At 40.9% G+C, this 13,534-nt stretch overlaps 3 protein-coding genes across 3 annotated transcripts in view; 2 read left to right on the top strand and 1 right to left on the bottom strand.

Moving 5' to 3' along the window:
* Positions 1 to 13,534, bottom strand: part of LOC306999735 (uncharacterized protein) — a 501,826-nt gene that overhangs the window by 105,725 nt on the left and 382,567 nt on the right. The gene's annotated exons all lie outside the window — the stretch shown is intronic.
* LOC306999562 (uncharacterized protein) overlaps positions 1 to 13,534 on the top strand; it is an 825,164-nt gene that overhangs the window by 746,529 nt on the left and 65,101 nt on the right. The window lies entirely within an intron of this gene.
* Positions 1 to 13,534, top strand: part of LOC306999675 (uncharacterized protein) — a 36,413-nt gene that overhangs the window by 16,652 nt on the left and 6,227 nt on the right. The window contains exon 2 of the mRNA XM_079614552.1: positions 290 to 1,643. Coding sequence (XP_079470678.1) covers positions 295 to 1,643 — 1,349 coding nt within the window. The 5' untranslated portion in view covers positions 290 to 294. The remainder of the gene's footprint in view (positions 1 to 289; positions 1,644 to 13,534) is intronic.

Below are 13,534 nucleotides of genomic sequence, written 5' to 3'. Positions count from 1 at the left end.
GACGTCAGTGGAAGGAAAAGTTTATTGTAACTGGCCCTTAATAATTAAGTTTTTAGTTTAATGAACTAAATATCATCTATCTAAATGTTGGTGTCAAAATTATGAGACTATTGTATATTTTTTAATGTATTAATGTATAATTTATAAAAAGGTTAAATTAAAAATAAATGATTGTAATATTTATATAAGTTGTTTACATCATGGTTTACTGTTATGTCCTTTCGCTTCATATCTCTTGGAATTGTTTTGATGTACTGAAAATTAAGTATTTTTTTCTCTTTGATTTTAGACCCGATGGAAGAGAGTGAGGAGAGTGAAGAACTGAGAGAAGTGAAGGAGGAGAGTGAAGAACTGAGAGAAGTGAAGGAGGAGAGTGAAGAACTGAGAGAAGTGAAGGAGGAGAGTGAAGAACTGAAAGAAGTGAAGGAGGAGAGTGAAGAACTGAGAGAAGTGAAGGAGGAGAGTGAAGAACTGAGAGAAGTGAAGGAGGAGAGTGAAGAACTGAGAGAAGTGAAGGAGGAGAGTGAAGAACTGAGAGAAGTGAAGGAGGAGAGTGAAGAACTGAGAGAAGTGAAGGAGGAGAGTGAAGAACTGAGAGAAGTGGAGGAGGAACATCATGTCCAACCTGGAGGAAAACCCTTGAGTCGCTCAAAGACTAAACAGACATTTTTAAAGAAAAGAAGAGCCAAGAAATCTTTCACCTGCACTCAGTGTGGAAACAGTTTCACAACCAAACAATGTCTTGAGCGTCACATGAGGATCCACACCGGAGAGAAACCGTTCTCATGTGATCAGTGTGGAAAGAGCTTCAAGCGATCAGAACACCGTAAAGAACACATAAAAATCCACACAGGAGAGAAGCCGTTCTCATGTGATCAGTGTGGAAACAGTTTCACAAGCAAACACTATCTTAATGATCACATGAGGATCCACACCGGAGAGAAGCCGTTCTCATGTGATCAATGCGGCAAAACATTTATTTGTTCATCAGTCCTGAAGAAACACCTGACAGTTCATACGGAAGAGAAGCCGTATTCATGTTCTGTGTGTGGAAAGAGTTTTTCACGGCGGCAACATTTACATAGACATGAGAAAACTCACACTGGTGTGGGAGAGTACATGTGCTTTGAGTGTGAGAAGACTTTTATTACAGCGGCCAGTTTAAAACTGCACCAGAGAATTCACACTGGAGAAAAACCTTACAAGTGTTCACACTGTGACAAGAGATTCAGTCACTCATCAACTCTGAAAACACATGAGAGGATCCACACTGGAGAGAAGCCGTTCACATGTGATCAGTGTGGCAAAACATTTCTTAGTTCATCAGACCTGAAGACACACCTGAGAGTTCATACGAAGGAGAAGCCGTATTCATGTTCTGTGTGTGGAAAGAGTTTTTCACAGCTGCAAACGTTAAAACTGCACCAGAGAATTCACACTGGAGAAAAACCTTACAAGTGTTCACACTGTGACAAGAGATTCAGTCAGTCATCAACTCTGAAAAGACATGAGAGGATCCACACTAAAGAAAAGCTGCACACGTGTGATCAGTGTGGAAAGACTTTCTCTATTAAAAGTGCCCTGAAGCTGCACATGAAGATCCATACAGTGGAGAAACCACATCACCGCAGTCTGAGATCACGGTGAGTAGTTCATCTTTATCTGCTGAGAAACAAAAAGTGCAGTTTCTGTGCTATGGTGCGGCCTGAATCCAGACTGAAACTTTTCAGGGATATCGTTTTCTTGCAAGAAAGAGCACAGTTGAGCGGACACAACTTTTTCTAGTATTTTAGACATAAATGGAAGATTTGAAATGGGTCTGTAATTTGCTAGGTTATTTGGATCTAATTGTGGTTTCTTAATAAGAGGTTTTATAACTGCCAGCTTGAATGTTTTTGGAACATGTCCTAAAGATAAAGACGAGTTAATAATATTGAGAAGAGGCTCTTCCACTACAGGTAACACTTCTTTCAGTAGATTAGTGGGTATTGGATCTAATAAACATGTTGTTGGTTTAGATGCAATGATAAGTTTATTAATCTCTTCCTGTCCTATAGTTGTAAAGCGCTGTAGTTGTTTTTCTTGAGGGACGATAATTGAGGCTGAATCATAAGACACCGTTGTGTATTTTCAATTGTGTTTCTGATGCTTTCTATTTTCTCAGTGAAGAAATTCATGAAATCATTACTACTACACTGTAACGGAATATTTTGCTTAGGCGATGCCTGTTTATTTGTTAGTCTAGCCACGGTGTTAAATAAAAACCTTGGATTATTTTGGTTATTTTCTATTAGATTGCGGAGATGCTCAGCCCTGGCTGCTTTTAGAGCCTTTTTATAACGTGACATACTGTCTTTCCATGCAATTCTAAAGACCTCTAAATTAGTTTGTTTCCATTTGCGCTCTAAGTTACGAGTTTCTCTCTTGTTAATATGCGTAGCACTGTTGTACCATGGTGCTTTAGTTTTCTCTCTAACCTTTTTTAATCTAATTGGTGCAACAATTTCTAATGCACTAGAGAAAATGGTGCTCATACTGCTAGTCATTTCCTCTAGCTCATCTGTTAGTTTGGGTTCACTGAGGAGCGGAGATAGATCAGGTAAGCTATTCAAGAATCTATCTACAGTGGTTGGAAGGATTGTTCTGCCTGGTTGATAACGCAGCGCGACATGACACATTTCAGCCGTACGTAGTATGCATGTTACCATGTAATCAGGCCCGTCGCGACAAGGCAAGCAAACCAAGCAATTGCTTGGGGCCCCGAGCTGGCCTGGGGCCCCAAGACAGCGACTGGTTAAGAATAAAATGCAACAACAAACTGCGTGAGCACCCCTTTGATAGTCAATGCAGTAAAGTGCAATGACACTGTTATCAGGATACCCCTCAAGAGGGCCCCTCTCGCTGACAGCAGCCAGCCAACCACGCGATCTCTGCGGCCGGCAAAATACAAAACCTCCTCGGTAGTCATAATGAAGCGGAATTATGCTTCAGGAAGCCAGAAAAGAAAAAGAAAAACAAGATAGTGGTAAGTGATAAATTGCACTGGATAAAATAGCTCTACTTGTCTTGTACAAATGGTGTAATTTTGCAGCAGGTAGGCTAGCAAAAATATGTTTATGTTAGCTACCTGCCTGACAGCAAATGCTGCTGGAAACGAACAGTTAGTGCAACTTTTTTTTTGCTGTAATATGCTTTTTTTTACGGGATAAGTAAGACGCAGATCTGTTCCAGAATCACTGTTTATCGTATTTAATGACATGACATTGCTATAGCTTGTAATAGGTTTTGATGAAAGTGGCATAGCATGCTATAGCCTACTAACTATTCCACCGTGATAATCGATTTGTGGGGGTTAGGAAAACCACACAATACATTCTGTGCATCAAACATTAGCTTGGGATGATTTTAAGCATTGGTAGTTGTGAAAGCAGCTGCATCCCTTCCCTTCTAATATCAAAATATGGAAATGCTAACATATCTTTTCGGTAACACTTTATAATAACCATCATTAATAGATGGTAAATTGTTAGTTATTTAATCTTTAGTTAATTGTCATTTATCAGTTAGCAAACAGTCTTTTTACCCATCTATAAACAGTATTTAACCAGAAAGAGGCAGAGGAACATGATTTTTCATAGCTTATCTTAATGTGCTAGAGTCGTGTGATATACGGTAGTAACAGTTTACGCAAATATGATATTATTTTTATAAGTTACCAATGGACCTTGAACAGTTACTTTATTCTGTGTGGCAAATTTACACTGTTACATTTGGAAGTACAGTATCAGGACAACCCACGTGTTTTACTGGTACTGTTTATTATCTATTTAACAGGGTAGCTATTATAGTCATCTGTCGCAACTTTATAATAACCTTCCAGATAATGTTCATAGACAGTTTACAAACCAACTAGTAACCCTTAACAAAGTGTTAGGAATATCTGGTCCGTCTATCTATGTAATGTTTATAGATGTTTAAAAAAATGGTTCCTTAAAGGTTTACAAAAAATGTGTAATCATTACCCGATACCCAATATATTATATGATAGATATAATGTGTGTTACAGTAAACTGTTAATTTACAGCACTATTAATAATTAATATAGCTGCAAGCAGCGATTACGGGCCCAAGCCGGTGGCACCGCCACCCTGGTGCCTTTAGTTACACTAAAGGCACCGGGCTGGCGCTGCCACCGGCTTGGGCCCTCCATCGCTGCTTGCAGCTATATTTATTTATTTATATATATATATATATATATATATAAAAAGCCGCCACCCCGTTGCCTTTCGGGCTCCTGTGCACGACGGGCAATAACGTAACCCCGCTTTGACTGTCGAGAAGAAGTCTGCTTTAGAGCTTGTATCAGTGTGAGTCTTTCTGCTCCCCTCCAAACACACACAGAAAAGGGGGGGGGGGGGGGCTGTCTGTGTGTGTCAAATATCTGACTTCCTGTTGGTCGGAGCTAATGACTGTAAATGAGAAAGTTGTCCGGATCGATAAGCACAATATACAGACCGAGTTTTGTGACTGTAGGTAAAAATAACCCCCCCACTTTAGTCAAAAGTATCTTGAAAGTAACACACTTCCTGCTGCCAGTTGGTGGCACTATAACTTTGACTCACAATAGCCACATCCATGTGATAGCCCTCTTACAACAAACACACTACTGAAGTTTCATCAAGATCAATTAATGTATGAAGACGTTATAACACATTGTGTTTTTCTTTTCTCGCCATAACTTCGTTTCCTCGCCACGGCCAAACCGTTCGAGATATCAAAAATCCGTCCGCAATTTAGCGACCTCAATGTCTTTACTTCATGCTGACCGAGTTTGGTGGCGATAGGATAATTTTTCTTGGAGGAGTATATCAAATTCCAGGGGCAGGCGTTTTCATACAACCCATAATAGCCGACTTCCTGTTGGGCTGGCGTAAAACTTAGAGCACGAAAGTTGTTCGGCCCAATGAGATCTAAATGTGTACTGAGTTTCATACTTATTCATGCAAGCGTGTTTGATATATGGACAAGTGTTCGAATCCCATTCCAGGGGGCGCTGTGAGCCCCCATGCCACGCCCAGGTACCAGCTTCAACCCGGCCCTGATGGCCGTGGGTTCTGACCTGTGTGCAAAGTTTGAAGAGTTTTTGAGCACGTCAAGGGCCCCATAAGTGCCCGAGAAGTCGCACACAGCAGAGAAAGGGTTAACAAAGCCCCCCTCCTCTCTCACACACACAGACACTGAGAGAGACTAGGGGTGGTTAATCTGTCTGATTTCCCGATTCGATTCGATTACGATTATTGAAGTCCCGATTCGATTACAGTCGATTTTCGATTATTAACGATTCTCGATTAGCGATTATTGATTTTCCATTTCACAACAGTAAATTTACTACAGTAAAAATCACAACAATAACAAATTATAACAAACTTCAACATATTCTGAATCTTTATTAACATAAAATACGGATGTCCACGCATCACATGTTACAGCTATCCTACCCGCTTTCTTCAGTGATTCCATGACTTCGGTTTTGGTCTTGTTGTAGAGTGTGGGGATCGCTGTGTCTGTAAAATATCTCCGAGATGGGACGTTGTACCTCGGCTCCAAAGTGTGCAACATAGCGCGAAAGCCCTGGTTCTCAACGACTGGACGCAAATCCTTGGCAATAAAAGTTGCGATTGATTGTGTAATGCGCTTTGCCCTTTCCGAGCCAGGTGAAAGCTTTGACAATATTGTTTCCACGCTTCAGAGTTCCGTCTTTTGCGTTCCGTCAATATTACGTTATTATCGATTTTCAAAAAAAAAAAAAAAAACAATTTTTTTTTTTTTTTTTTTTTGAAAATCGATTTTTGCCATTTGTGAATCGATTCAGAATCGTCCACATCTGCATCGCGATGCATCTAAGAATCGGTTTTTTCCCCCACCCCTAAGAGAGACTGGCAAAATTCTCAGATTTTCTCCCATTCAAACCAAAATATCTGACTTCCTGTTGGTCGGGGCTAATGAGTGTAAATTAGAAAGTTGTCCGGATCGAAGAGAAGAATATACGTACCGAGTTTGGTTACTGTAGGTGAAACTAATACCCCATTTTTGACTAAAGGTGGCGCTACTGAGCCCCTTACCACGCCCGTTTCTGAAACTTCGCACAAGTGTACTAGGCAATAAATGTCAAATGCATGTTAAGTTTCATGCAATTTGAAGCATGTTAAGAGCCTCAAATGCATCCAAAAAGAATATAAAAGTTTAAAGCGTTGCCATGGCGACAGTATTAAAGATATCAATAATCCTTTCACAGGTCTACATCTGTCGTGTGTTTACATTATACAGATGAAGTTTGAAGCAAATCGGGTAAAAATAAGAGGGTGAATTCAAAGCATTTTGAAAGTGACACACTTCCTGCTGCCAGTTGGTGGCGCTATAACTTTGACTCACAATAGTCACATCCATGTGATCGGCCTCTTACAGCGAACACACTGCTGAAGTTTCATCAAGATCAGTTAATGTATGAGGATGTTATAACACACTTCCTGTTTCCAATATTCGCCATAAATTTGTTTCCTCGCCACGGCCAAACCGTTCGAGATATCAAAAATCCCCTCGCAAGTTTTCATCCTCAATGTCTTGACTTCATGCACACCGAGTTTCGTGGCGATTGGTTGAATCGTCTAGGAGGAGTATTTTAAATTCCATTGAATGCGTTTTTGTAACTACCCCAAATAGCCGACTTCCTGTTGGGCTGGGGTAAAAAGTCAGAGCATGAAGGATATATGAACCGGTGAGATCTATAAGTGTACCGAGTTTCATATTATTTCATGCAAGCGTGTTTGATTTATGGACCAAGTTTTCGGACCCCGTTCCAGGGGGCGCTGTCGAGCCCCCCTGCCACGCCCGGGTACCAGCTTCAGTCCGGCTCTAATGGCCGCGGGTTCTGACCCGTGTGCAAAGTTTCAAGAGTTTTTGAGTATGTTAAGGGCCCCAAAAACCCTTGAAGAACAATAATAATAATAATAATAATAATAAAAATATATATAAATATATATATATATATATATATATATATAAATAAATATAGCTGCAAGCAGCGATTACGGGCCCAAGCCGGTGGCACCGCCACCCTGGTGCCTTTAGTTACACTAAAGGCACCGGGCTGGCGCTGCCACCGGCTTGGGCCCTCCATCGCTGCTTGCAGCTATATTTATTTATATATATATATATATATATATATATATATATATATATATATATATATATATATTTATATATATATAAAAAGCCGCCACCCCGTTGCCTTTCGGGTTCCTGTGCACGACGGGCAATAACGTAACCCCGCTTTGACTGTCGAGAAGAAGTCTGCTTTAGAGCTTTTATCAGTGTGAGTCTTTCTGCTCCCCTCCAAACACACACAGAAAAGGTGGGGGGGGGGGGGGGGCTGTCTGTGTGTGTGCCTCCCTCCCTCCCTCCCTCCCCCCCCCACACACACACACACACACAGAGAGAATGGCAGGGGGAACTCTGTCAGAGAGAGACAACACCACATTCAAACCAAAATATCTGACTTCCTGTTGGTCGGAGCTAATGACTGTAGATGAGAAAGTTGTCCGGATCGATAAGCACAATATACAGACCGAGTTTTGTGACTGTAGGTAAAAATAACCCCCCCACTTTAGTCAAAAGTATCTTGAAAGTAACACACTTCCTGCTGCCAGTTGGTGGCGCTATAACTTTGACTCACAATAGTCACATCCATGTGATAGCCCTCTTACAACAAACACACTGCTGAAGTTTCATCAAGATCAATAAATGTATGAAGACGTTATAACACATTGTGTTTTTCTTTTCTCGCCATAACTTTGTTTCCTCGCCACGGCCAAACCGTTCGAGATATCAAAAATCCGTCCGCAATTTAGCGTCCTCAATGTCTTTACTTCATGCTGACCGAGTTTGGTGGCGATAGGATCATTTTTCTTGGAGGAGTATATCAAATTTCAGGGGCATGCGTTTTCATACAACCCATAATAGCCGACTTCCTGTTGGACTGGCGTAAAACTTAGAGCACAAAAGTTGTTCGGCCCGATGATATCTAAATGTGTACCGAGTTTCATACTTATTCATGCAAGCGTGTTTGATATATGGACAAGTGTTCGAATCCCATTCCAGGGGGCGCTGTCGAGCCCCCATGCCACGCCCAGGTGCCAGCTTCAGCCCGGCCCTGATGGCCGTGGGTTCTGACCTGTGTGCAAAGTTTGAAGAGTTTTTGAGCACGTCAAGGGCCCCATAAGTGCCCGAGAAGTCGCACACAGCAGAGAAAGGGTTAACATAAAGCCCCCCTCCTCTTTCACACACACAGACACTGAGAGAGACTGGCAAAATTCTCAGATTTTCTCCCATTCAAACCAAAATATCTGACTTCCTGTTGGTCGGGGCTAATGAGTGTAAATTAGAAAGTTGTCCGGATCGAAGAGAAGAATATACGTACCGAGTTTGGTTACTGTAGGTAAAACTAATACCCCATTTTTGACTAAAGGTGGCGCTACTGAGCCCCTTACCACGCCCATTTCTGAAACTTCGCACAAGTGTACTAGGCAATAAATGTGATATGCATGTTGAGTTTCATGCAATTTGAAGCATGTTAAGAGCCTCAAATGCATCCAAAAAGAATATAAAAGTTTAAAGCGTTGCCATGGCGACAGTATTAAAGATATCAATAATCCTTTCACAGGTCTACATCTGCCGTGTGTTTACATTATACAGATGAAGTTTGAAGCAAATCGGGTAAAAATAAGAGGGTGAATTCAAAGCATTTTGAAAGTGACACACTTCCTGCTGCCAGTTGGTGGCGCTATAACTTTGACTCACAATAGTCACATCCATGTGATTGGCCTCTTACAGCGAACACACTGCTGAAGTTTCATCAAGATCAGTTAATGTATGCGGATGTTATAACACACTTCCTGTTTCCAATACACATTGTGTTTTTCTTTTCTCGCCATAACTTCGTTTCCTCGCCACGGCCAAACCGTTCGAGATATCAAAAATCCGTCCGCAATTTAGCGTCCTCAATGTCTTTACTTCATGCTGACCGAGTTTGGTGGCGATAGGATAATTTTTCTTGGAGGAGTATATCAAATTCCAGGGGCATGCGTTTTCATACAACCCATAATAGCCGACTTCCTGTTGGACTGGCGTAAAACTTAGAGCACGAAAGTTGTTCGGCCCAATGAGATCTAAATGTGTACCGAGTTTCATACTTATTCATGCAAGCGTGTTTGATATATGGACAAGTGTTCGAATCTTATTCCAGGGGGCGCTGTCGAGCCCCCATGCCACGCCCAGGTACCAGCTTCAACCCGGCCCTGATGGCCGCGGGTTCTGACCTGTGTGCAAAGTTTGAAGAGTTTTTGAGCACGTCAAGGGCCCCATAAGTGCCCGAGAAGTCGCACACAGCAGAGAAAGGGTTAACATAAAGCCCCCCTCCTCTCTCACACACACAGACACTGAGAGAGACTGGCAAAATTCTCAGATCTTCTCCCATTCAAACCAAAATATCTGACTTCCTGTTGGTCGGGGCTAATGAGTGTAAATTAGAAAGTTGTCCGGATCGAAGAGAAGAATATACGTACCGAGTTTGGTTACTGTAGGTAAAACTAATACCCCATTTTTGACTAAAGGTGGCGCTACTGAGCCCCTTACCACGCCCGTTTCTGAAACTTCGCACAAGTGTACTAGGCAATAAATGTCAAATGCATGTTGAGTTTCATGCAATTTGAAGCATGTTAAGAGCCTCAAATGCATCCAAAAAGAATATAAAAGTTTAAAGCGTTGCCATGGCGACAGTATTAAAGATATCAATAATCCTTTCACAGGTCTACATCTGTCGTGTGTTTACATTATACAGATGAAGTTTGAAGCAAATCGGGTAAAAATAAGAGGGTGAATTCAAAGCATTTTGAAAGTAACACACTTCCTGCTGCCAGTTGGTGGCGCTATAACTTTGACTCACAATAGTCACATCCATGTGATCGGCCTCTTACAGCGAACACACTGCTGAAGTTTCATCAAGATCAGTTAATGTATGAGGATGTTATAACACACTTCCTGTTTCCAATATTCGCCATAAATTCGTTTCCTCGCCACGGCCAAACCGTTTGAGATATCAAAAATCCCCTCGCAAGTTTTCATCCTCAATGTCTTGACTTCATGCACACCGAGTTTCGTGGTGATTGGTTGAATCGTCTAGGAGGAGTATTTTAAATTCCATTGAATGCGTTTTTCTAACTACCCCAAATAGCCGACTTCCTGTTGGGCTGGGGTAAAAAGTCAGAGCACGAAGGATATATGAACCGATGAGATCTATAAGTGTACCGAGTTTCATATTATTTCATGCAAGCGTGTTTGATTTATGGACCAAGTTTTCGGACCCCGTTCCAGGGGGCGCTGTCGAGCCCCCCTGCCACGCCCGGGTACCAGCTTCAGTCCGGCTCTAATGGCCGCAGGTTCTGACCCGTGTGCAAAGTTTCAAGAGTTTTTGAGTATGTTAAGGGCCCCAAAAGCCCCCAAACCCTTGAAGAACAATAATAATAATAATAATAATAAATAATAATCCTTTGGAAAACAATAGGGCCTTCGCCTTTTCAAGGCTTGGGCCCTAATAATAATCCTTTGGAAAACAATAGGGCCTTCGCCTTTTCAAGGCTTGGGCCCTAATTAAACATTATATAAAATGGGAAGGGGGGCCCTCCATGTCCATTTTGCTTGGGGCCCCCAAATTCCTTCAAACGGCCCTGCATGTAATGATCAGTGACATCATCACTTTGCGGTATAATATCTATATCGGTTGGGTCGGTTCCATATGATATAATTAAATCTAGAGTATGATTAAGACTATGAGTGGGACCACTAACGTTTTGCTTGACCCCAAAGGAGTTTAGTAGATCTGTAAACGCAGCCCCTAATGCATTATTTGTGTTATCTACGTGTATGTTCAAATCTCCAACAATTTTCTCCACTCACTCCAACAGTTTGCTTTATCGACACTGACCAATAGATCTGAGAGAAAATCTGCGAACTCTTTTAGGAAATCCGCATAGGGCCCTGGAGGTCTATATACAGTAGCCAAGGCTAGAGATAATAGGGATTTCGTTCATCTAAGAGCGTCACATTTAGCTCAAGTACTTCAAACAAATTAAACCTGTGACCTGTTTTCTGAGTAACATTAAGAATATCTCTATAGATTGTTGCAACACCGCCACCATGACCAATCAGACGGGGCTCATGCTTATAACAGTATCCTGGTGGAGTGGACTCATTAAGACCGAATAATCGTTCGATTTAAGCTAGGTTTTAGTAAGGTGAAGTTCATTTACAATAACCGCCTTAGGTGTAAGCGATCTACTGTTTAGAAGACCTAGCTTTAGAAATTGTTTTTGTTCACTAATATTGAGATTTTTTTGTTTAATCACAATTAGATTATTCCTAGATCCTACAGTAGATGTATTGTTTGGCCTCACTAAATGAGGAATAGACAGTTTCTATATAGTGTTTTACAGTGGTACTTGTATCAATTAATTTGGAACAGCAAAGACTGTGATTTTGATTTTTACTTACTAGTCAAATGGTGTGTATTAATAATATTACTATTCTGATATATTTAGAATTGTAATAGTAACTTACCTGCACATTTACATTGTGAACCTAATTTCTGTTCACAAAATCCCCTTCATTGAGGCCTTGATGGGAATGTGTGTGCAGTCTCTGGCACCAATCACGTTAGTGAAGACTGACACAAAGGCTACTGTAAATAATACTTATTGGCAAGGTCATGATTGCGTGATCTTCATTAAAAATTATAATGTACCTGCACTTCCAAAAAAAAAATCTGCTTTACAACCTTGGGTCTGGAAATACCACAAAAAAACCCTTAAAAAAAGCTTGAGCGCGATGTAAACTTTGCGAATGGCACGACAGGCAGCACTTTTTACCAAGTTCACCGTATCTCCAATATTGTAAAGGAAAGCGTCACTCGCAAATAATCTCAGGGAAATGCACACAGTTTGTGCTGTTGTTAAAGCCCGACTCCGACGAGTCGAACATTTATATGTGTTCCAACAAATTAATGATGCAAATGACACTCTCACGAGAAAAAACTATATCTCTCAAAAAGTACACTATCGCGCTGTGCTAAAGGACTTCCTGGATCACCTCCGTTTATAAAGCCGCGATCTAATCCTGTTAACCTGAAATATCGCATGTACTTGCATCAGGAATACAATTGTTGATCACTGCGCATGTGTAGCGACTGAGCGAGTTGTTTGTGTTTGGAGCTCCGTCGAATTGATTCATAAATCCTTGATTTTCTTCTTTACACATTTAAAAACGAGCATTTTTCTATTTTAAAACGTGTGAACATATCTCCGATACTATTCTTTGTAAAAACAATCGGATTGCTTTGAATTCGGTACTTATATCCAACTTTCCGAACTTCTGCTACTAGCCTTAGCCCGCTAGCATTGCATGCGTGGTCTCGCCTATTTCAGTGATACACCCACATCACTGAAAGGATACGGGTTCTATCCAGGATTTCAGTCCTAAATTAGTAGTGATATTGGTAGTGTCACTGCTAATTTATTGCTCTTATATCAAATTAAAAAAATGAATGGAATCAAAAAGTATGCAGTTGACGGACTAAAATGTCTTGGTGTGTGATGCTATACCATATCACAAATGTGGAAACAAAATGGCCAGGATCTGTGCACTCAATCATTTTCAGTCTCACATGTAGCACATTATTTGAACATGGAAACGGAAAATATATGTATCAAGCACACTGTATTACATAGGCTACACGTATGCTGAGCCTAACAGAACTATATTTTTTCCATTATGTGGGTGATTTACAAGAGATTCCCTGACCCACAACCCAGACAACGCAGCTCTAGCCAGGACAAGGGCACACATTTAAATTGACCATGGGCAACGAAAGGGAATATTTCAGTGTCTGAAAAGTCTGAGGGTTGCACCTGACAGGGACTGTGACATTATTGTTAGCTGTGCCGTAGTACACATCATTGCCACATCAGAAAGGAGAGGAGCCTGTGATGGAGGTGCAGCCTGATGAACACCATTTTTGAAATTCATTAAATGTTTAATAAAAGAAAATACAAATATGCTTAGTTTCTTTTTTATTTCAATTATTCTTGGTAAAGAAAAGCCAGTGATCAAGTCATATTTTTTCCTACAATAAGAGATATTTTGCAAGGTCAGCAATAGTACTCTGTGTGAAATAATAAATTAGCACTCACTCAGAAGATTCTTTGAAGCAACTCTATATAGTGCCAGTTTTTTTCTTTAAGTAGGCTAGTTATATTATGTAATACTTGTTTTTTCAAATTACTTTATTACTGTTGAAAACTCCTATTATATAGGGAACGGATATACTGGCCATGCAAGAACTGGGATGTTTTCAGCTTCCAGGAATTGTGTACAGATCCTTGCAACATGGGGCCGTGCATTATCATGTGCAACATGGGGCCGTGCA

This window comes from Phoxinus phoxinus, assembly GCF_949152265.1.
Source record: "Phoxinus phoxinus genome assembly, chromosome: 1".
In the NCBI taxonomy this organism is placed as follows: Eukaryota; Metazoa; Chordata; class Actinopteri; order Cypriniformes; family Leuciscidae; genus Phoxinus; species Phoxinus phoxinus.
The sequence above is the reverse complement of the archived record's forward strand: the minus strand, read 5'-3'. Positions and strand labels throughout refer to the sequence as shown.